A 21,785-nucleotide genomic window follows, 5' to 3' on the forward strand; every position below is an offset into this window, starting at 1 on the left:
AGGTTTCCTTTCCTGCCCAACCCAGGAAAATCCCCTCTCTCTCTGTTATCTGCTGCTGTAATTACTCCTTTCAGCAGAGTTAATTTGCCCACGGAAGCAGTTTGTGATCCAAGGAAGGACAGAAGCCTAAAATCTGAGCCGACAGTCTCCCTTTAGCCTTCCTTCCCCACTTTTCTTTGGCCATTCCCATCCAGTCTTAGTGGAGCTCTGGAAGGCAGTTTGCGGGTGTGAAGCAGATAAATTTACCCATTTTCCTCCACTACCCAGTGCTCACACAGGCTCCCACACAAACCAGAAAACAGAACCCCAGTGTCCTAAATTCCCCCGCTGCCACCCAACCGCCTTCTCCGATCACAGGAGGACACAACAGCCATCCACAGAAGGCCCATGAATTGCCCCCACCTCACGTCTTTCTCAGAGTTTATTATTATTGTCATTTTTTTTCCCTATGGAATCTGGCTGGCTGTAACACCTCACAGTTTTCAGAATGTTTTACATGCATCACTTTATTTAATCCTCACCTTCAACCTATGTTGAAGGCAGGACAGGTATCATACTGTACTTTTTCAGAAATGAGGACTGTAACGTTCAGAGCAGCTGAGGAAAGTGTGTAGTGTCAGAGCGCTCCTAGGTAGCAGTGCCAGAATTAGAGCCCAAGTGTATATCCATCACAGTCCAGTCATTCTCAACAGAGGCGTGCAGTAGAATCCCTGGGAGCACAAAGAGTCCCCTGGGATTGCTGAGGCAGGTGCATGTTTAGAAATCCCCCAGGTAGGCCGGGTGCCATGGCTCACACCTGTAATCCCAGTGCTTTGGGAGGCCAAGGTGGGTGGATTGCTTGAGCTCAGGAGTTCCAGACCAGCCTGAGCAATATGGTGAAACCCTGTCTCTACAAAAAAAAAAAACACGAAAAAAAATATTAGCCATGTATGGTGGCTTCCAGCTGTGGTCCCAGCTACTTGAGAGACTGAAGTAGGAGGATTGCTTGAGCCCGGGAAGCAGAGGTTGCAGTGAGCCAAGATTGTGCCACTGTACTCCAGCCTGGGTGACAGATTGAGACCTGTCTCAAAAAAAAAAGTATTTCCCCAGATGATTCTGATGCCCACCCCATATAGAACCAGGCCCTAGGTGGTACAGCTGTGCAGGCAACAGCTCACTATTCTTTCTATTAAGCCACCTGTCCCCTGCTGAAAATTGTGTATCATTTTGACCATGGGCTCAGCAGAGTAACCAAGTAGCCATCGCTTTTCCAGGAGGACAGTGGGAAGTTGGGAAGAAAGTTCTCCCTCCTTCCTGGACTCCATCCACTCACCACTACCCACCTCCAACCCCTCCCAAAGTGGTAGATGTGGCCCCCTCAAGGCTAAGGCAGTCCTCAGCGAGAAACCACCGTGAGCAATGATCTGCTCTCCACTTTCTGGGCTTTCCATGGCAGCTGAATAGAAGAAGCGTAACAAATATTTTGTCCTTTTTAAAAAATGGGCTGGGTACAGTGGCTCATGCTTGTAATCCCAGCACTTTGAGAGGCCAAGGTGGGTGGATCTCCTGAGCCCAGGAGTTTGAGACCAGCCTGGACAACATGGGGAAACTTCATCTCTACAAATAATTTTAAAAATTAGCTGGGTGTGGTGGTGCACACCTGTAGTCCCAGCTACTCAGGAGGCTGAAGTGGGAGGATCAGCTGAGCCTAGAGAGGTCAAGGCTGCAGTGAGCCATGGTCACACCACTGCACTCCAGGCTGGGTGACAGAGTGAGACCTTGTCTCAAAAAAAAAAAAAAAAAAGTGTATGGCCAGTCAGTACATATTACAGAAGATGGGACCTGGAGGAAAAGGGGGCCCACGCCAAGAGCACCCAGTTTGTTTGCCCACAAAGGATTTTTCTTTGAAGTAGGATTTGTCCCATAGGCAAACTTGGCTTCTCCCACCTGGGGAGTGGCATGCAGTATGCCCTCCCCCACACTGAAACCACATTCAACCCACTGCTCTTTTCCTCTTCCTCTGGGTTACTTCCTCTTTTTCAGCACACCTACTTCAAGAATTTCCACCAGGAGGCCAGGCTGTACATACGAACCTCCCCAGGTTCTAACTGGAACTGGTTTTGCACACTTGGCATTGAGTCCCCAGAGCAGCCAGGTGCCCCTAAGCTCCGTTACACTTTGATGTTTTTTGTTTAATCCTCCTTTGAAATTGGAAATGTTTCCTTTAACTCCAGGTGTGTGTTTCAGTGTAAGATTTCTGAACCTGTCCCTGCAGCAAGATTTTGCAGTGTGAGTCACTGAAATTCTCATCTTTGCGTGGGAGCCTTTGGTGAATTGTGCTCTCAGTGGTGAGTGGGTGTGGCAAGGGATGACCAGGACACCTTTCACTGTGGGCCTGAGTTTGCGGTACTCTTGGGTTCTCATGTCTCCTGAGGCTCACATAAGCCCCAGGTGACCAGCTTACCTGTGTTCATCAAACGTAAGAGTGTTTGACTGGACTTCTTTGAGGGATGGGGGTGCTGGCAGACTTGCAGATAAAGACTGAGGACAGCAATGCATGGGTTTTTTTTTGTTGTTTTTATTTTTGGAGATGGAATCTCGCTCTGTCACCCAGGCTGGAGTGCAGTGGCTCGATCTCAGCTCACTGCAACCTCTGGCTCCCGGGTTCAGATGATTCTCCTGCCTCAGCCTCCCAAGTAGCTGGAATTACAGGCACGTGCTGTCACACCCAGCTAATTTTTGTATTTTTAGTAGAGACGGGGTTTCACCATGTTGGCCAGGCTGGTCTCGAACTCCTGACCTCAAGTGATCCACCTGCCTTGGCCTCCCAAAGTGCTGGGATTACAGGCGTGAGCCACCGCACCCGGCCTGCATGGGCTTTTTATAAACTTGGTTTTCAAAAGTCTGTATAAGGATTTGCCCGTAAGTCACATTGGGACATGCTTCACCAACAGAAAGGGAAATTGTTGTCATTCCCCCAACCAACCTTCATGGGTCTTCCCATGAAGTAATTGTTCTTTGTGGTTTCTTTTTCTTTTTTTTTTTTTTTGAGACGGAGTCTTGCTCTGTCACCCAGGCTGGAGTACAGTGGCGCGATCTCGGCTCACTGCAAGCTGCGCCTCCTGGGTTCACGCCATTCTCCTGCCTCAGCCTCCCAAGTAGCTGGTCCTACAGGCGCCCGCCGCCATGCCTGGCTAATTTTTCGTGTTTTTAGTAGAGACAGGGTTTCACCGTGTTAGCCAGGATGGTCTTGATCTCCTGACCTTGTGATCCGCCCGCCTTGGCCTCCCAAAGTGCTGGGATTACAGGCGTGAGCCACCGCGCCCGGCCTCTTTGTGGTTTCTGACTCTTGTGAGACATTAGAAGATGGATCTGGATAAAAGGCCTAATGGGAAAGGAAGCTGGTCCAAATGAAGAGGACACAGGAGAGGAGATCTGGGTGGATTTCAAATACTTTTTCACTGAAGTAGTCATTCATTTATGGAGTAACTATTTACTAATGACCATCCGTCCAAAGCATGGATGGGGCAAAGGAGATAAAAAAAAAAAGAATGACTCAGAGGTCCCCTGGACCTCAAGGAGCTTGTGCTCTGCTGAGACGGGAGGCAAGCCCCAGATAGAGGAAGGGCAGAGAGTGCGGATCGCGGATGCTGGAGAGGACAGGACGGATGCGACACTGGCCTGCTCACATGCTTGGCTTGCTCAGGGATTGCATTTGCCATTTGCATGGGAGGAATGGGGGAAAATGGGTGGGGAAGCAGCAGGCTTGGCTTAGGCGACCACACAGCATTCCAGGAGGAGGGACTTGCACTAGCAGAGGCACAATGCACAAGGCTGAACTCAGAAAACCTGGAGAGATTGCATCTAAGGAGCAGACAAGGAGGAGGCAGGGTTCAGTGGTGTCAGCTGCTGCGGGATCCCAAAACATGAGGATTCAGCAAAAGTCTTAAGACTCGCGACCCCTTTCGGGTTGAGAGAGATGTAGTGACGAGCCAGTGAGGACTTGGAGGTGGTTAAGCCGCCAGCTCAGGGGTGAAAGGAAAGCAGAGAGCACCCTGAAGGAGCTGTGAGGTTGAAGAAAAAGAGGGTTCTATTTCTGGTTTTGTTGTATTTGGATTTTTAGGTTAGGAAGACCTGTCTGTGTCTTCACAAAGGTCAAAAAAGTGGCAGAGGCAGACCTGCACAGTCAGGAAAGAGGTTAATTAATGGAGCAGGTTCTTGAAGGAGACAGGAAGCTTTGAGAGAGAGGCCCCCACTTCTTTATTGTTTTATACACTTTGCTTTAGAATAATTTTAGATCTACAGAAAAATTGCAGAGATAGTGTAGAGAATTCGCTCATCCTTCTCCCCAGTTTCCCCTATTGTACTGTCTCATATTACTGCATTTCATTTGTCACAACTAGGAAACCACCTTTGGTACATTCTGTTAACTGAGCTCCGGACTTACTCGGATTTCACTAGTTTTTCATGTAACGTCCTATTTCTGTTCCAGGGTCCTATCCAGGACACCACAGGACAGTTGTCATGCCTCCTCAGTCTTCTCTGGGCTGTGACAGTTTCTGTCTTTCCTTGTTTTCCATGACCTTGACAGTTTGGAGAAGGACTGGGCAAGTATTTTGTAGACTGTGCTCAGTTGAGGTTTGGCTCATGTTTTTCTCAGGGCCTAGCACCAGTGAAGAAACGAAGAAATTTCCAGTAAAACAATGGGAAAAAATGACCCTTTTCCTCTCAGCCCTCTCAAAGGGATGGAACCATTTTTTTGGCCAGATAGCAAAGGAGCTTTTCCCAGCAAAACCAGAATGTTTCCATTTGGCTTTTCTTGGAAACAAAAGAGGAAACGATGGGCAGGGCCGCGAGCTGGAAGTAGAAGCTGTGGGCTCTCTCCTGCATCCCCGCCCGACCAGCTGGGCATACTGCAGGTTGCTATCCTCTCTCCAGAGCCCTGGGAACAGGGCACTGTCTCATTCAGCATCCGCATCAAACCTGCTCTGCTCCTGCGATGATAGGCTGCAGTGGGGTAGCCATCGAGGAAACTGCATGCTCAGCATGCCGCCATATGTCTGTTAATTAACCTGGGAGGAAGCCATCGACCCCTTGGCTTCCCGGACTCCTGTATTCTCATTTATGGAGTCCCTGAATAATTGACTTGGCGCCCTCTTTTAAGGGTTAAAGCTCTCTTTGTTTCTTGCTCCTGGCCCCTCCCGTTTAGTTTCTCCTATTATTAAAGTAGTTGAAGCTGGGCGCAGTGGCTCACACCTGTAATCCCAGTGCTTTGGGAGGCTGAGGCAGGAGGATAGCTTGCCAGGAATTTAAGACCAGCCTGAGCAACATAGCAAGACCCCTGGCTCTACCAAAAAAAAAAAAAAGGTTTAAAATATTAGCCAAGATTAGCAGCATGCACCTGTTATCCCAGCTACTCAGGAGGCTGAGGTGGGAGGATGGCTTGAGCCCAGGAGTCCAAGGCTACAGTGAGCTATGATCGCACCACTGCACTCCAGCCTGGGTGACGAGAGCAAGACCCTGTCTCAAAAAATAAAGCAGCTGGGGTGAAAGCCGGATGGGGGCAGGGGAGCCCCTCTATGCCACACCAGAAAGTGAGTTCTCCTAGAAAATACTTCAGAGCTCCTTAGATAGCGCTGCCTGACAACCATGAAAGGCATTATTGGGTGGCACTGGTTATACAAGTTTTGTGACCCTGTGACCCCAAGCCATTGTGACTCAGCCAACTGGAGCGATTTCTCCAACAGCGTTACAGAAAATGGGGCAGCTAATGGTTCACATAGTGTCCCCTCCGGCCGGTTAACTCAGTCATTCTGTCAGAAAAGGCAGCAGGGTTCAATCCTGATTTTTGTCCAAGTGCTCCCAGTCATGTCCCTGGCCCTACCTTTTCTCTGGGTTACTTGAATCTTTCTCCTCTCTTACTGTGAGTTGTTAAGCTTATGAGACCGAGATCTATGGCAGCTTTTCCCATTTTTCCAGAGCCAGCTGCTTTTCCTTCCTGGTTGTAGTGAAATGTTGTAGCATTGACAACCAAGCCGCGTGATGTAAGGTTTAAGGTGGGGTCCAAATATGGGGGACTCCAGACTCCAGGCTTGGCCCGGCCCTTGGCCAAGATAAGACCTGAGATGCTTCCTTTTCCCTCCTGGTTCCGGTTCTCCAGCCCAGCATCCTTCTTACCACCTGTGCACAGAGACCGGATCAATGACTGGACTTAACATATTGGCTCAGGATCCTTGACATTGGGGCTCTCTATAAGACGGAAGGGGCCTTACCCCTGGAGGGTCCACTGGGGTACCCTGTCATCATCCGAGCGTGGAACATTCCCAGAGAGACGCAGCTCCTGCCCGTGAGAGGCTGCTGTGCAGAGCGTAGCTGTATCTCATCTTACAGCTTAGTTCCTTGGCAGGCCTGGGAGTCTTTTCATTCTTTTCTGCGACTCAGTTTTCCCAGCAGATAAGGGGTGGGGTCATAACTTCACTCATCAGGGGAAGTAAGATGACTTACTTGGGAGATAATTGCTTGATAAGCACAAGCCTAGAGCAAAAAGGATGGTAATGAGCACTGTCTCACTATCTCCCTGTGCGCACAAGAGCATAGAGGGAGGACCAGGGTGAGAAACAGGTTGTGGCTAAATGTGGACCGAAATTGAGCTCCAGCCTACAGTTTTCAGGTTAATGCTTTCATGTCCAGGAGGCCAGCAGCCTCAGTCTTCCATTCCCAGGGGTCTGACTGGGCTTCCATAGGGTTGGGGTGGAAGGAGGGAAGGTATCACCTTTGTACTTTTTTTTTTTTTTTTTTTTTTTGAGACGGAGTCTCGCTGTGTCGCCCAGGCTGGAGTGCAGTGGTGCGATCTCGGCTCACTGTAAGCTCCGCCTCCTGGGTTCATGCCATTCTCCTGCCTCAGCCTCTGGAGTAGCTGGGACTACAGGCGCCCGCCACCATGTCCGGAGAATTTTTTGTATTTTTACTGGAGACGGGGTTTCACCGTGTTAGCCAGGATGGTCTCAATCTCCTGACCTCGTGATCCACCTGCCTCGGCCTCCCAAAGTGCTGGGATTACAGGCGTGAACCACCGCGCCTGGCCCACCTTTGTACTTTTAACGCTCAGGGACCCTGGGGGACCCAGGCCAGGACTTGCCACCTACAGAGTCAAGACCCGCCCAGTGTGTGCTTGTCTAGTCCCTTGTGTACGTGGATTCAAGCCACATACCTCTTCTAGCCCAGCATGCTCCCAGCAGGGCCCACCTCCCCGCCTAAGCTAACTGTGGTGCTCCTGGTCGGGGAACCCATGGTCTGAATGCGAGTACCCTGCTGGGTCCAGGACAGTGGAGACTCATACTTCTCCCCAACCAAACGGTGATCTGCTTGCTGCCTTTGGATTAGGCCAGGAGACCCTCCCTCACTGGCCTTGTATTAAGAAGGAAAACCAGACTTGTGTTTCAACTCAGAACTCTCAAGTTCATTTTAACTCTCAAATTCTGTGCCTGTGTGAGTTTTTCTCTCTGCCTTGTCCAGCCGCGGGGCACGTGGCATCGTACAGTACTTAGCAATGTTTGGAGCTGCCTGCCCTAAGGTGGGGCTGAGAGACTGAGAAGATGCTGAGCGACAGTCCACAGGCTGGGAGTGCAGGGCTGGTGGGGCTTCATGCTGGTAAAGTGAGGTTGTTCTCCCAGAGCCCATTTGGTACCTTCCTCTTCAGATGCACTTCTGATATTATCTCCTTTATTCTTTAGCCATACCTACAAGGTAGGGAAGGGCCGCGTCTTACAATCCCTGCTTTACAGATGGGAACGCTGAAGCAATAGAATATGAAGCTAGACTCTGCAGCCCCTTGTGGTGGAAGCACACCTCCCTGACAGGAGCAAATCTGCTTATGCTCCTGGCAGGTAGGTGAGGTGGTGACTGCTGCAGGCTGAGGTCTGGGTGGCCCTTCCCAGTATTGCCACCTCCGCTGTCCACCCAATTTGCCCACACTCGATGACATATCGTGAGGGAAAGGAGAGGAGAAAAGAAGGAAGGAAAGAGAGGCCTATCCACACCATGGGCTATCACCAGCTCCTGGAGCTGAGAACCAAGGTCCCTGATGAGCAGGCTCTGACATAAGAGTGCCTCTGTTGAGGAGGGTGGACCAGCAAAACCTGGGCCCACCCACTCCTGCGTCCAGCCGGCTACCACACTGGAGGCCTGTGTCACTCCCCCCGGCAAGCCCTGGTACGGGCGGCGACGAGGGAGCTCAGCTGGCACTGGGGGGACTTGGCAGGAGGCCTCCTGCACAGCATCTAGTTCAGCAGTGCCAGCGAGGGGAGGCCCTGACATGTCATTTACTGAGCAGCAGGTCTCCAGGGACGTTGCAGCTGCCCTCCCCGGTGCACGTGTGTCTGGAACTGTGTAACCATCACCCAAGTCAACAGTTAGAATAGGACACCCCCAGCCACCTGGCACCTCCCTGAGCCTAATTTCCCCCTCCACCTAAGCATCACTGCTCACCTGATGACAATGCTTTTCCTTTATCATTTATAGGCACATGTAAGCATCTAGCTCTGTGTGCATCCCTAAACAGCATAGCGATTTTTAACTACATGGAATCGTATTGTGTGTGTTCCTGTGGCTCTGGCTTCTTGGTTTAGCATTGTGAGATGCACTCATGGTGTTGCGTGTAGCTAGAGTTATTCGTTTTCACTGCTTTATAGTGTTCTGTTGCCTATAAAATACCCCTTCGGCCAATGGGTGGCAAGTAGGTCACTGTTTATTCCTCGCTTGCTGGTATTTTTAGTATCTGAATGAATCAAACATACCCAGTAATGGCATCTACAACTACCAGGCGTATATGAGGGGCAGAGACCAAGGGTGGTCACAAAGTCCTTTGCAAGTCTCACCCTTGAGCGCGAGGGGACTGCGTTGTTGCTGGCAGCCAGAGTTAACGCTGACGTCCTGTATGTCTTGCAGCTTGCCGGGATTGCTGTCCTTGCCATTGGACTATGGCTCCGATTCGACTCTCAGACCAAGAGCATCTTCGAGCAAGAAACGAATAATAATAATTCCAGCTTCTACACAGGTGAGAGACGGGGAAGGCTCGGTGGATTCAGACTCTGGCTCCAACAAAGTTCCTCTAACTTTGCAGGCCCCATGTTGACCCAGGGACTTGGGCTTGGGAAAGACTTTTGCTCTGGCCACACTGGCCAGTCATGTCCCTTTCAAGTTGTGCAGTTTTTGTGTGTGTCATTGTGCCTATGAATTTGCATTTAACTGATGTGGTTTCTTTTCCTGATGGCCAAGTCGGGCATGTTGATGGTTCTCTGATGTGATGTATCCTCTGCCAAAGTTGGACCCATTCTTGAGGGTTTACGAACCTCTGTTCTCATCTCTGATGCTCTCTCCTGATTAAGTCTTCTTATCCTGCATCATTTCCTTAATTCAAAAAGCTTCGTCCTGGGGATCTGCAGTGCTGGAAGAAGATATAGACAGCTTTCCTCTTCACTATTCAGATAGGGACTCTGAGACTCAGAAAAACATCCGCCTCCTGGAAAACACAGCAACAATAGGAGAGACTAGAATGGACTTCACCCAGCCCTTTGGATCCCTGGTACTGGGGTAAATGCTGTAGTGTTTAGTTTTATTTGTTTGTTTTTGAAACGACTCTTGCTTTGGGAGAGAGGCTTCCAGTTTAAACCTGCCTGGGATCCTCTGAACATGAACAGACTTGGCAGGTTTCTTTCTACACTCAGGCTTCTTGGCAGCCTTGCTAGCACCATTCTGTCCCTCTCGTTGCCGTATCACCACGTCAAAGCTCCCTTCAGAGGAGGGGGAGCCTGGTGCCTGCCAAGTTCAGTTGCCCGCGTCTGCGTGAATTCAGACTCTGTGGCTGTACTCTGCCTGGCTTGGAGGTAGGAAACTTTTCATTTGTGAGAAACAAAGGAAACCTCCTATTTTTAGGATGATGCTGACATGTTGTCAGGCTCAAAGTGTAAGTTTGGTCACTTCCTTCCCACCCACCAAAAAAGTTATTTTTACAAAGGAAGGAGAAAACAGTTATCTCCCAGTCCCTCAGGGAGAAGCAAGGCTGGCCAGCCGTGTAGACCTTCCCTTTCCCACCTCTTGAACCGGGTAGGGAGAGTCTTAACAGCTCATTTGGTTGCATAACATTTGAGCCCTGTGGATAGTTTTGCTGGGTTTACTGCCTTTTATTGTGAGCTGGGGTTTTTTGGGGTGTGTCTCTCTATTATCGGAAAGAAAGCGAGAGAAAGCACAATGTATGTTTAGAAAAAAAACTACACATGCACACAGAGTTTTTAGGGAACAGGTTTCTATAGCGCCCTGACTTGTTTTAACAACAGAACATTTTTGCGAGTCTGTGACAGGCTTAGAATGCTGTCCTGCAGAGCAGGAGGGAGGAGCCGGCTGCGGGTGCTGGGGAAGACGCTCCACACTCCACACCGTGTTCCAGAAGGGAGCCCTGTGTTGGGGGAGCAGGTCTGCCGGCAGGAGCAGGCACAGTCAGGCCCGCTTTCCTAAGCAAAAGCCCTGTGGCCTGCGCATATGTCTCCAAAGAGAGACTCAGTCCTCCCTTGTCCTGGGTGCTTCTAACAACCCGCTTTTTCTTTTCTGTTACCCAAAGCCTCTATGGCTGATTGTTTATATTTTTAGATGTGGGAGGTAAGAATCTCATGGGTAAGAGGATGGAACTGGGAGGAAGACACTAACATTTTTATTCTTATTTTTATTTTTTATTTTTTTTGAGACGAAGTTTCAATCTTGTTGCCCAGGCTGGAGTGCAATGGCGCGATCTCGGCTCACTGCAACCTCCGCCTCCCAGGTTCAAACGGTTCTCCTGCCTCAGCCTCCTGAGTAGCTGGGATCACAGGCATGCGCCACAATGCTCAGCTAATTTTGTATTTTTAGTGGAGACGGGGTTTCTCCATGTTGGTCAGGCTCGTCTCGAACTCCCGACCTCAGGTCATCCACCCGTCTCGGCCTCCCGAAGTGATGGGATGACAGGCGTGAGCCACTGCGCCTGGCCGAGAGACACTAATATTTTTGAGCCCCCTTCTTTGTGTGTCATTCATTGTCTTGTGCGTATTATATAATTTAATCCCCTTAACTCTTCGAGGAGTATGGAATGATTCTCATCTCACAAGTGCAGGAACCAAGGCCTAGAGAGCTTAAGTAACTAGTCTAAGCTTATATTCCCTCAGGAGGCAGGGCCAGGCTTTGAACCCAGGCCTAAAAGAGCTGCTTCTCGGGTTGTCGTTGCCAGGTGGTGGGTTCTCCCTCTGTAGGAATGGAAAAGGTCTGTACTGGCTGAATGTGCCCCATTGGCAGGGATGGGGTGGGGCTGTCTTGGCCCTTTCACTTCACCCAAGTTGTAGTCGGGGAGAGAAACCCCCGTGTCGGTGGCCCAGCCAGCAGCTGGCAGGTGGGAAAGCTGCGGGGTGGCAGGAGAATGGTGAGTGCCATTAGAGGAGCTGGGGCTCACCTCTGGGAACCTCACAGGATTCAGATCCTGCAGGTCATTGCAGGGCCGCCCTGGTGGCCAGTGGTCCTATCTGAAGTGACCAGGAGGGTGATTTGAAAGCATAACCCCACAGAGACACAGATCCCCTAGTTGGGGTCTAAGGGCCACTGTCCACTTAGCTCTGCCAGGGAAATACAGATCCTTTGCAGCTACACCCCGTCCTGGGAAAAGAGCGGAGCTTTGAAGACTTCGTTCTGCTTGCAGAAGCGCTGGCAAGGGGGATGATGCATTTGAGGTTAGAACAGCAGCACTGTGTCTGGGCACAGTGGCTCACTCCTGACCTCAGGTGATCTGCCCGCTTCAGCCTCTAGCACTTTGGGAGGCCGAGGCAGGCAGATCACCCGAGGTTAGGAGTTCAAGACCAGCCTGGCCAACATGGCAAAACCCCACCTCTACTAAAAATACAAAAATTAGCTGGGCGTAGTGGCATGCACCTATAATCCCGGCTACTCGCGAGGCTGAGGCACAAGAATCTCTTGAACCCGGGAGGCAGAGGTTGCAGTGAGCTGAGATCATACCACTACACTCTAGCCTAGGAGACAGAGCGAGACTCCATCTCAAAAAAAAAAAAAGAACAGCAGCACAGCACTGTGAGCACTGCTTAGGTCTGGGCTGTGCCCTGAACGTCACTGAACACTTTAGGAAATAATAATTGTCGTCCGTGGGCAAAGGGCCAAGGAGGTGTCGCTCTGTGTCCCCTTCCCCACGAGGCTGTGAGACCAGCCTTCTGTATTGGCCCAGAGCCCTTCTCCTAGCAGATGAGCTTGGAGTGCCAGCCACACCCTGGCTGCTTTTCCAAGGGATAGTCATGAGGTGACCGCCCCTTGCACTGGGCCACCAACTGTCTGCAGAGCAACCCATAGGCCAGCCTGACCATGCAGCTGACTTTTCAGGAAATCCGAACAGCCCAGGGGTGTCTTTTCTCCAGTGGGGCCACAGCTTACCAAGTAGAGAAAGAGTATATAACCAGGCAGAAAAGCAAGTGAAAACCTTTCCAACATTCAGAACAGTCTATGGTGAGTCCAGAACAGCTGACAGCCTTATATGGGCCTTCTCTCCAACCCAGGCCTGGAGATACAGCCCGTCAGCAAGATCCCTAATCCCAGGCTGCAAACATGTTGGGGAACTTCGTTTTCTTGGTCCCAGGCCAGCAGCCTTTCCCACCTCCCTGGTGTCCCTCCAGAACCATGGCTGCTGAATGAGGGCATCTAGGGGGGCTCCAGCCAGAGGCCATGAATGCCCGCCCTTCCTCGGCCAGCCCCCTATCCATGATAAGGTGCCTGGTGATTTTCAGGACACGCGACACTTGGCCTCAGTAAGCTGGTGTCCCCATCCTGGCTTGTGACCTGGGGCAGTTCATTTTGTTGCTCTGGGCTTCATTTTTCTCCCTCCTGAAACCAGCACGGCTTACACAACCACGGCACAGCTTACACACCCACTCCCCTCTGGGGCAAAGAAGTACAGTGTGTGGCAAATGGAATTCCATTGTGGCGCTTATTCCTGTGAACTTGGGAGGGCGGGAACCAAGACAGAACCAGTCGGGGCAGAGGTAGGGCTCCTTTGAACACCTGATGGAGTTATTTGGATATAATAAACTTTTATTGCAGGCCAGAGGCCCTACTGGATTTTGTTCTCCTTCACACAAACGGGCGTGGTGAGTGCTGTTTGCAAGACAGAGCTGGTGTAGGGACGGGGAGCCTGCTGTGTCCTCTCCCTGGCCTAAGCTGAGAGCCCTGATGAACAGTGAAAAACACTGTTCCATTTCTTGTTTAAAGGACACCCTGGCATATGCTACTGCTGCTACACCAGCGTTTTTTTTTTCTAGGCCTGTAATGTCAGCCTGAAAAAAGCAGAATAAACAACCCTTAAGCAAATTAATACTGTAATCCTAGAGAAGGCTCTGTGATGGATAACTTTTTCCATGACTCAGACAGCAAGCTAACATTCACTTGTTTTATAAGGGGGAACACTTTGTCATTTATCAACAGCAGCCTTGGCTAACAAGCTTGGGGTATAAGCGATGAGTAGCCTTTCCAAAGGGAAGCACTGAAGAGCCCTTGTAAAAGCCAGCCCGAGCCCTGCAGTGGCTCCGTGACTTCCATGGGGCCTGCTTCCACATGAGCTGTCCTATAGCTTGCCGGCTGCTGCTGAGTCCCCGAACACGGCTGCCAGGGATCGCTTCCCTTTTCCCCTGACTAGAGAGGGCTAAAGCTAGGCACTGCAGATCTGTGGCCATCCACGCAAGATTTAAAGCCCACAAAACCCTTGATCTTAAAATCTTCCTCTGCTGAGCCCTAGCATGAATATTTAATATTAACCACAAGCCCCATTAGGAGCATGTTCTCTCTCTCTCCGTGGGAAATACTTTTCTCTTCAGTAGCTCACTTGCAGCTAATCCAACTCCCTTGGCCTCTGCCAGGACCGCCAGGTTCATGAACTGGGATCTGGACTTACAGAAAACATGTCTGCCTGTTCGTTCCCACTCCACTGTATCGCAGTGCTTGTAAATCCTTTTGATCTCTTAATACCTCCTGTTTATTCAGCTCCTGCTATGGAGCTCAAAGGAGTGACCTCATCCTTCCTTGACTTGCCCCCATGAGATGGGGAGAAACTGAGGCCTTTCTACTGTCCCCATGTGAGAGAAGCAAAGGAGGCTGCCCTCTCACCCAGTGCCCCATGCGTGGGGCTGCACAGCCTCCCCAAGCCCAGCTTGTGGCCTCACAGTGTTTGACTGCCCAGGAAGATGCGACCTGACTTGAGGACAAGCTACATTTGTCCCCTTGCCCAGTCTGGGCCAGGCATGCACAAGAACAATACCCACATTCTTGCAACGTGGGGTTTGCCAGTAACCCCACGTGACTTGACCTCACGACGGATGTGGGGGGAGAAGGGGGAGGAACAAACGCTCTCTGTGTGCATTCTGCTCTGTGCTGCCCGTGAGCCTCAGCTGCGGGCAGACTGCGTGGTTTGTTGCCTGCAAATCCTCACCCCTGCTTGGGGTGCAGATGTGGGATAGTGAAGTCAGTGTGTCACCTGCCGAGGGTTCTCATCGAGTGTCCTGCTGTGTATTGTGGGGAAACATCACAGACTTTCTCTCTCGCGTGTGTGTTTTCAGCCCCTACTTCAAGGATATCGCTCTGCTCCCAGTGAAAGGACAGTAGGCATACAGCAGCAGGTTAAAATTCACCATGGTGATTATTAATGATTGTTACTCATGCTTGGTATAACTGAGATTAACAACAGCTAGCATTTGCTGTGCACATGTGGATTATATCACTTAATCCTCACAGCAATCCTGGAAATGGGCATTATTGCTACTCCTGTTTTACAGATAGTAAACTGTTAAGTGGCTTCCCCAGAGTCACAGAGCTGGTGCTCTCAACATGTGACAGTAGCCTCTCCCAAGGCTAGATAGAACGTGCCTGCAAGACAGGGAGGCACAGAGACTTCTCTGCTGGTTTCCCCTGGGACCCATGTAGGGCTGGGGGTGCTGATTAAGGGAGTAGTCCCTGCAGAACAGCTGTGGCTTCTCAAGAATAGAACTGTGGGGTGGCACCTCTGGGCATTCCTTTGGTGGGTTGTGGAACGAATGGGGCCAATGCTGCTCCACTGTGTTTGTGCCCCAGGAATTTGCATTGTTCTGGGTTTGGGCAAAAGTTATAGAAGTTGCTGCCCTTCTCTCACTTCCTTTCCATGAGCCACTCAGATCAAGGGCTTAGTAATGGTGTCACTCATCCTCTCCTTAGCAAGGAGGAGCCTCTTCACCCTTAACCTGGAATAACTGAGTTGTGACTGTTAAGATCTTGCTAGCATGCTATAGAGATGTTTTGAAATTTCCAGCAACATACCTCTTTAATTTTACTAGAAGGAAATTGAGGCCCAGAGAAGGAAAATGTCTTACCCCAGGTCACACAGCAATTAGCATCAGTGTTAGGGCCAAAAGACGGGTCTTCTGACACCCAGATCTGTGTCCCTTTGTACTAGTCAGGTATTGGACCTTTGCCAAGAGGTGCCTTTGGGTGTTCCTAACTGTGTGTGCCTAACCACCACCCAGCAACAGGGAAAGGAGGTCCCCCTTCTGGGAACAGGCAGAGTTGGTTCTACCCACCCCTGGGGTAGGGGGGTGCCTAGGTATGCACAGCCCCTTCCTGCTGGAAATCTGCTCTGACAGCGTCCTCTGTAAGGCAGGGTCCCAGAAGTTAGCCAAAGTGTGGAAGGTGTATGCTAACTAGCTTGAGTAGATTCATCTTGCTGGAAAGAGCTGACAGACTGGACCAGTTTGCATTCCGAATGTAGGGATTCCCATGGATATTCTCTGTCCTGGACTGAGGGCTAATGGGCACCTTCCAGAAGGGCTGAGGGTAAGGTAGGAGCATGAGCTTGATGAAGCAGAGTCATGCAAGAGAGGCTGGTGGGAAGGAGACCTAGGGGCAGAGGAGGCTGTATTTTAAGGAAAGGGAACTTCTTCCCTGAGATGAGGGGAATGAGGTGGGGAGGCAGGAGTTAGGCAGAGGGAAACAGGAATTGCCGGAGATGCCTGGGCCTCTGAACTGACGTCTCCACGCATGTGTGCTTCCTCTGTCCTCCCGCAGGAGTCTATATTCTGATCGGAGCCGGCGCCCTCATGATGCTGGTGGGCTTCCTGGGCTGCTGCGGGGCTGTGCAGGAGTCCCAGTGCATGCTGGGACTGGTGAGTATCCCCTCAGCATCCCCGCAGCCACCCACTCCCACCGCCAAAACCTCAGCAGGCCCAGACCCAGACCCACAGAACAGATGGAGGGGGATGGGGTCAAGAGGGTACCCAAAGGGCATGAGCTGTCCTCAGCCTGGGCCCCTCCCCGATGTGAGGCGTCGCCCCTCTTCCTTTCTGGAGCCTGTCTTATCGCTTCCCCTAGGCAACTAAAAGGACTTTGTTTCCCCCTTTTCTCGAGGACCACGTTTGCTTTTTTTCCCTGAATCCACAGGTACCTTTGCCTTCTCCTTCTTGTTTCAAAATCTGTTTTGGTCTTTTCCAAACTCCACGGAGTGGATTCACTCCCTTTACTTGCCCAAATCTCTGTGTCTTTTGTGAGCAATAGTAGTTTCCTGCTCACTGACTCTTAACTAACGCCTTGTAAATGCTAGTTCTGGGCTCAGCTGTGCTCAGCTCTTTCCTCATGTCCGGGCACCTTGCCTCACTGTGGCCTGTCTTGGGCTTGGTTAACTGCCTGTTCTGTGAACTTCTTCCCTGCCCCTGCTAGGCTATTCATTTGTGCCACCAGATGCCTGTTCCCAGGGAGTTGTCCTTCTTCCTTGTCCCAAAATACCCTTCGATTTTCCTGGCTGGTTGGCTGGGACTGTTCTCACCCCGTCCCCTCGTTGCCTTCCAGTTCTTCGGCTTCCTCTTGGTGATATTCGCCATTGAAATAGCTGCGGCCATCTGGGGATATTCCCACAAGGATGAGGTAGGTTTTTCCCATGAGATCTCTTGGGTTTGGAAGTTGGGGGATGGGGGACAGTGAAGCAGGGGGCAGGTCCTGGCTGGGCACTTTGTTCAGCTTTCAGCTGTTGACCAGGCCTCTTATCTCATTGCATGCCTGTGTGCCAGCGAACGTGCCCTCCTCGGGGCAGGGAATGTCAGCGCACTTACTGTCCTGTGTGAGATTGTGCCAGCCATGGTATTGGCTCATAGTAGATGTTCAGGAACTACCCATTGGGCCTGTGTGTCTGTCTGTCCATCTCATACCTCAGCAGCCCTTGCCCCCAACTTTTAGAAAGATTACTCAGGAAATACAGGCTTTCTGTGGGCTGGACACCCTTGCCTCCTCCTCTGATCTATAAATAACGTGTTCAAGTGCTGCCCCCATGAGCCAAGTGCTGCCCCCAAGCATGTGCAAGGCCCACAGATGTTTGAACTATGGGCCCCACATCTGGAGACTTGGCCATCCAGTATGGGGAAAAGACGTGAAATTGACAAGGGTCATAGAGGTGATGTATATCCAAAGTACTGTGGGTTTTGAAAAGGTGGAGTGGGGAAGGGAATCTCTTTTGACTTCATAGAGAAGGGAGCCGTGACCTAAACCTTGAATGAGAGATGTGTTCAGGAGGAAAGTTAGTGGAGGCAGGGGGCTTCCAGTCAAAGGGGCTGAGCATGGCTGAGCTTGGGCTTACGTGGGGAGCCCTGCAGAGTTTTGGACCAGGATGGGCCATATCAGAGTAGTGTTCCTGGAAGGGCTGCCTTGTCATGTTCAGCAGGAAGGGGGAAGGAAGAGAGATGCTGGAGGCAGGAACCCTATTGTTTTGTTTTGTTCTTGAGACTAGTCAAGTGCAGTAGTGAGAAACGGGGAAGAGTGGAACAAGGACTTCCATCTGTAACTGACGTGAGCATTCCATTGAGATAACTGACTACTTTTAGACCAGCCAAGGGAACTCTGTTTAAAAAAAAAAAAAAACATGTCTCCAAGCAGTAAATAGGCAGGGATCATAGAAATAGGCAGGCATCATTGTGAAAAATGTCAGAAAGATGCTGAAAGAAAAATGCTGGCTGTCGGTCTGTTAACTGGATGTGGGTGAGCATCAAAGGGACAGACTTCCATTAAATTGGGATGCACCAGGTGCAGGCACATAATAATATATCCCCTATATTATAATACAATAGCTGGCACGTCCTCCAGATTTACTCTTGTACTGGACATAGTGGTAAAGGCTTAACATGCAATATCTCATTTAAATTCTCACAATAACCTATGAGCTGTAGGGACAAATGTGGAAACCCCATACAGAGAGGTTTAGTAATTTGCCAAAACTCATACCTAAGTGAAGAGAAAAAGAAGATGGAAGCCTGAGAAAATAGTCAAGTCAGGAGTAGTTTTTAAATTATTATTATCCTCTAGATCGTAGAGATTCAATTTAGGAGCCAAGTAGAGCTGAAGGACTGACCAAAGTGTAAGAGAAAGGGAGAAACGGCCAGAGTGGGTTGCTGGAGGATGTGGGAGGAGATGGGAAATGCCCAAAGGCCCCGAGAGAAGGCATCGCTAGCGGCTGCCATCTGCCCAGTGACATTGTCCAAGCACGGGCATCTGGTGGCTGAGAGCTTAAAGAGGGAGAACAAGATGGAATGCGTAACATTTGCTCGTGGAGAAAGATGTGAAAATGCCGTCTCTGCCCCTCTCTTGTCTGCCTATTGTAGGTGATTAAGGAAGTCCAGGAGTTTTACAAGGACACCTACAACAAGCTGAAAACCAAGGATGAGCCCCAGCGGGAAACACTGAAAGCCATCCACTATGCGGTATGTCGCCTTGGCAGAGACACCCTCCTCCGATTTTGTCTGCACACAGGGTGCTGACTGCACCAGACCAGTGCAAACGTTCTAATCGTCTTTTTAAAATTTGTTTCTCTCATCCCCATCCCTGCTTTCTCGCTGTAGTTGAACTGCTGTGGTTTGGCTGGGGGCGTGGAACAGTTTATCTCAGACATCTGCCCCAAGAAGGACGTACTCGAAACCTTCACCGTGAAGGTAAACTCAGAGCAGGATCCTGGTGTCCCCGCCCCATTGCTCTGGACAAACCCTGCAAGCATGAAAGTGACAGCAGCCAAGTGCTGCTTCAGAAAGACCCGTTCTGCCTTTGAAGGGGTCCCAGGGTACCCATCTCTTTCTCCCCTACTTTGGGCCCTCTGTTTACTCAAGGGCAATAAAACAAAGGCCGGACCCAGGGAATGACAAGTGTTCTGGCACCGCCCACTGCTGCCAGCCTGGAAGCTCTCAAGGGCAGGCGTGCTTCTGAGTCTTGGACTCCCGCTCTGACTTTGTCAGTGGCTCCTGTCTGTAAGCCAGAGTTAATGTCCAACTCCAGAATAGTAAAAAGTGACCTTACAACCATATCAGAAATAGACCCCCAAGCAGGGCCTAGCCCTCCTTCTTCCCTGATGTCCTGCCCAGATTTTAGGGATCCACTAGCATAGCCATCCCTTTGTTCCCCTTTCCATCCACCAGCCAGAACTCCTCTTATCCCCGAACACTCCTGTCCCCAGCCCACCCTCTGCCCACCAGTTCTCCCAGGTGAGACAGGTGCCATGGGAGGAAGGAGGTGCCCCAGGAGCAAGGATTGTGTGTGACCCAGGTCTTGGTTTGTCTCCCCAAGTCCTGTCCTGATGCCATCAAAGAGGTCTTCGACAATAAATTCCACATCATCGGCGCAGTGGGCATCGGCATTGCCGTGGTCATGGTGAGTGGCGGGACATAGTCCCAGGAGGGGGCCGAGGAGTTCACATTGATTCAGCCCATGCTCTGCCCAGACACCGCCGCAGTCTGTGCCGCTAAGGTTCAGGGCACATGGGCGGCAGTGCTGGTGCTGCTAGTCCTCAGAGCATGTCTCCTCACGCACCTGCTGCTGTTCTTCCTAAGAAAGTAGTTCACTAGAGGCTACCGGCGTGGGAATTGTTGCATTTCCTGAAGTGCATCTGAAAATGGGCAGCCAGAAGGAGGTCTCTCACTAATCAGCCCCTAGAAACCAACAAGGGCCAACCAGGTTCCTTGGGGTCATGTCCTCTCTCCATGAGGGAGAGCCCCAGACGGAACATGGTCCTCGCTGGGATGGCCTTGGCTGAGTCTCCCCCACCCCCGCCTGCCTCTGCCCTCTTGCCAGACTGCCCCCAAAGAGAGAATCGCCTCGTTTCTTAGTGGCTATTTGCACCTTTCACCGGCATCTAAGAAAGGCATGAAGCACCTTTCAGCAAAAGATACAACAATACCTTCTTTTTTTTCTTTTTCTCTTTTTTTGAGACGAAGTTTCACTCTTGTCGCCCAGGCCGGAGTGCAGTGGTGCGATCTCGACTCACTGCAACCTCCGCCTCTCTGGTTCAAGCAATTATCCAGCCTCGGCCTCCCGAGTAGCTGGGACTACAGGCGTGCGCCACCATGCCCAGCTGATTATTTTTAGTAGAGACAGGGTTTCACCATGTTGGTCAGGCTGGTCTCGAACTCCTGACCTCAGGTGATCCACCCGCCTTGGCCTCCCAAAGTGCTGGGATTACAGGCGTGAGCCACCGTGCCCAGCCAAGATGTAACAATACCTTTTAAAATAGAATATTAACACTTTGGGAGGCCAAGGCAGGCGGATCGCACCACAGCACTCTAGCCTAAGCAACACAGCAAGACTCCATCTCAAAAAAAAAAAAGGAATATTAAATACACACACAAAAAGACAAATGCAAAAATATTAACCTGTATGGACTATAGGAAAACCTGGAATTTGAGCATTCAATCTGGCTCTGAGCGTACTTGTCCCACTCTGAAAGTTCTCCAAGGAAAATGCTTGTGCAGCTGACTGCCGACCCCCACAGATTCCTCACGTCCCGCATCCTTCTCGTTATCTGGCCTGCATCTCTCCTGCTTCAGTACCTTCTGACTCGTTTGGCCTCCTGGATGCCATTCTCCTTGTCATTTGTCTTGGACTGGGTGACCCATGTCTCTCCCTTTCCCTCAGCCTTCCTTCAGATCAAACCACCCTGATCCTCATGTTTCTTCCTATCTCCTAGATATTTGGCATGATCTTCAGTATGATCTTGTGCTGTGCTATCCGCAGGAACCGCGAGATGGTCTAGAGTCAGCTTACATCCCTGAGCAGGAACGTTTACCCATGAAGATTGGTGGGATTTTGTTTGTTTGTTTTGTTTCTTGTTTGTTTTTTTGCCACTAACTTTAGTATTCATTCTGCACTGCTAGATAAAAGCTGAAGTTATTTTATGTTTGTCTTTTAATGCTTCATTCAATATTGACATTTGTAGTTGAGCGGGGGGGTTTGGTTTGCTTTGGTTTATATTTTTTCAGTTGTTTGTTTTTGCTTCTTATATTAAGCAGAAATCCTGCAATGAAAGGTACTATATTTGCTAGACTCTAGACAAGATATTGTACATAAAAGAATTTTTTTGTCTTTAAATAGATACAAATGTCTATCAACTTTAATCAAGTTGTAACTTATATTGAAGACAATTTGATACATAATAAAAAATTATGACAATGTCCTGGACTGGTTTTTGTTTCCTTTAATTATTTTGAGAGCTATTTGGTTTGCAAATGTCTTTCAACTCCTATTAACTCCACCTGCATTATTATTTTTTTTTTTTTTGAGATGGAGTTTCCCTCTTGTTGCCCAGGCTGGGGTGCAATGGCCCGATCTTGGCTCACCACAGCCTCCACCTCCTGGGTTCAAACAATTCTCCTACCTCAGCTTCCTGAGTAGCTGGGATTACAGGCATGCACCACCACACCCGGCTAATTTTGTATTTTTAGTAGAGACAGGGTTTCTCCATGTTG

At 50.3% G+C, this 21,785-nt stretch overlaps 1 protein-coding gene across 2 annotated transcripts in view; it reads left to right on the forward strand.

The window, feature by feature from the left end:
• The window catches only part of CD9 (CD9 molecule), a 37,866-nt gene extending 16,373 nt beyond the window's left edge, over positions 1-21,493 (forward strand). For both annotated transcript variants that reach the window (XM_032159368.2, XM_032159367.2), the window contains exons 2-8: positions 8,926-9,034; positions 16,084-16,181; positions 16,861-16,935; positions 18,660-18,758; positions 18,897-18,986; positions 19,612-19,695; positions 21,008-21,493. In XM_032159368.2, coding sequence (XP_032015259.1) covers positions 16,116-16,181; positions 16,861-16,935; positions 18,660-18,758; positions 18,897-18,986; positions 19,612-19,695; positions 21,008-21,073 — 480 coding nt within the window. In that variant the 5' untranslated portion in view covers positions 8,926-9,034; positions 16,084-16,115 and the 3' untranslated portion in view covers positions 21,074-21,493. The remainder of the gene's footprint in view (positions 1-8,925; positions 9,035-16,083; positions 16,182-16,860; positions 16,936-18,659; positions 18,759-18,896; positions 18,987-19,611; positions 19,696-21,007) is intronic.
• The last annotated feature ends 292 nt before the right edge of the window (positions 21,494-21,785 follow it).

Source organism: Hylobates moloch, unplaced genomic scaffold (genome assembly GCF_009828535.3).
Source record: "Hylobates moloch isolate HMO894 unplaced genomic scaffold, HMol_V3 SCAFFOLD_8, whole genome shotgun sequence".
Classification (NCBI taxonomy): domain Eukaryota; kingdom Metazoa; phylum Chordata; class Mammalia; order Primates; family Hylobatidae; genus Hylobates; species Hylobates moloch.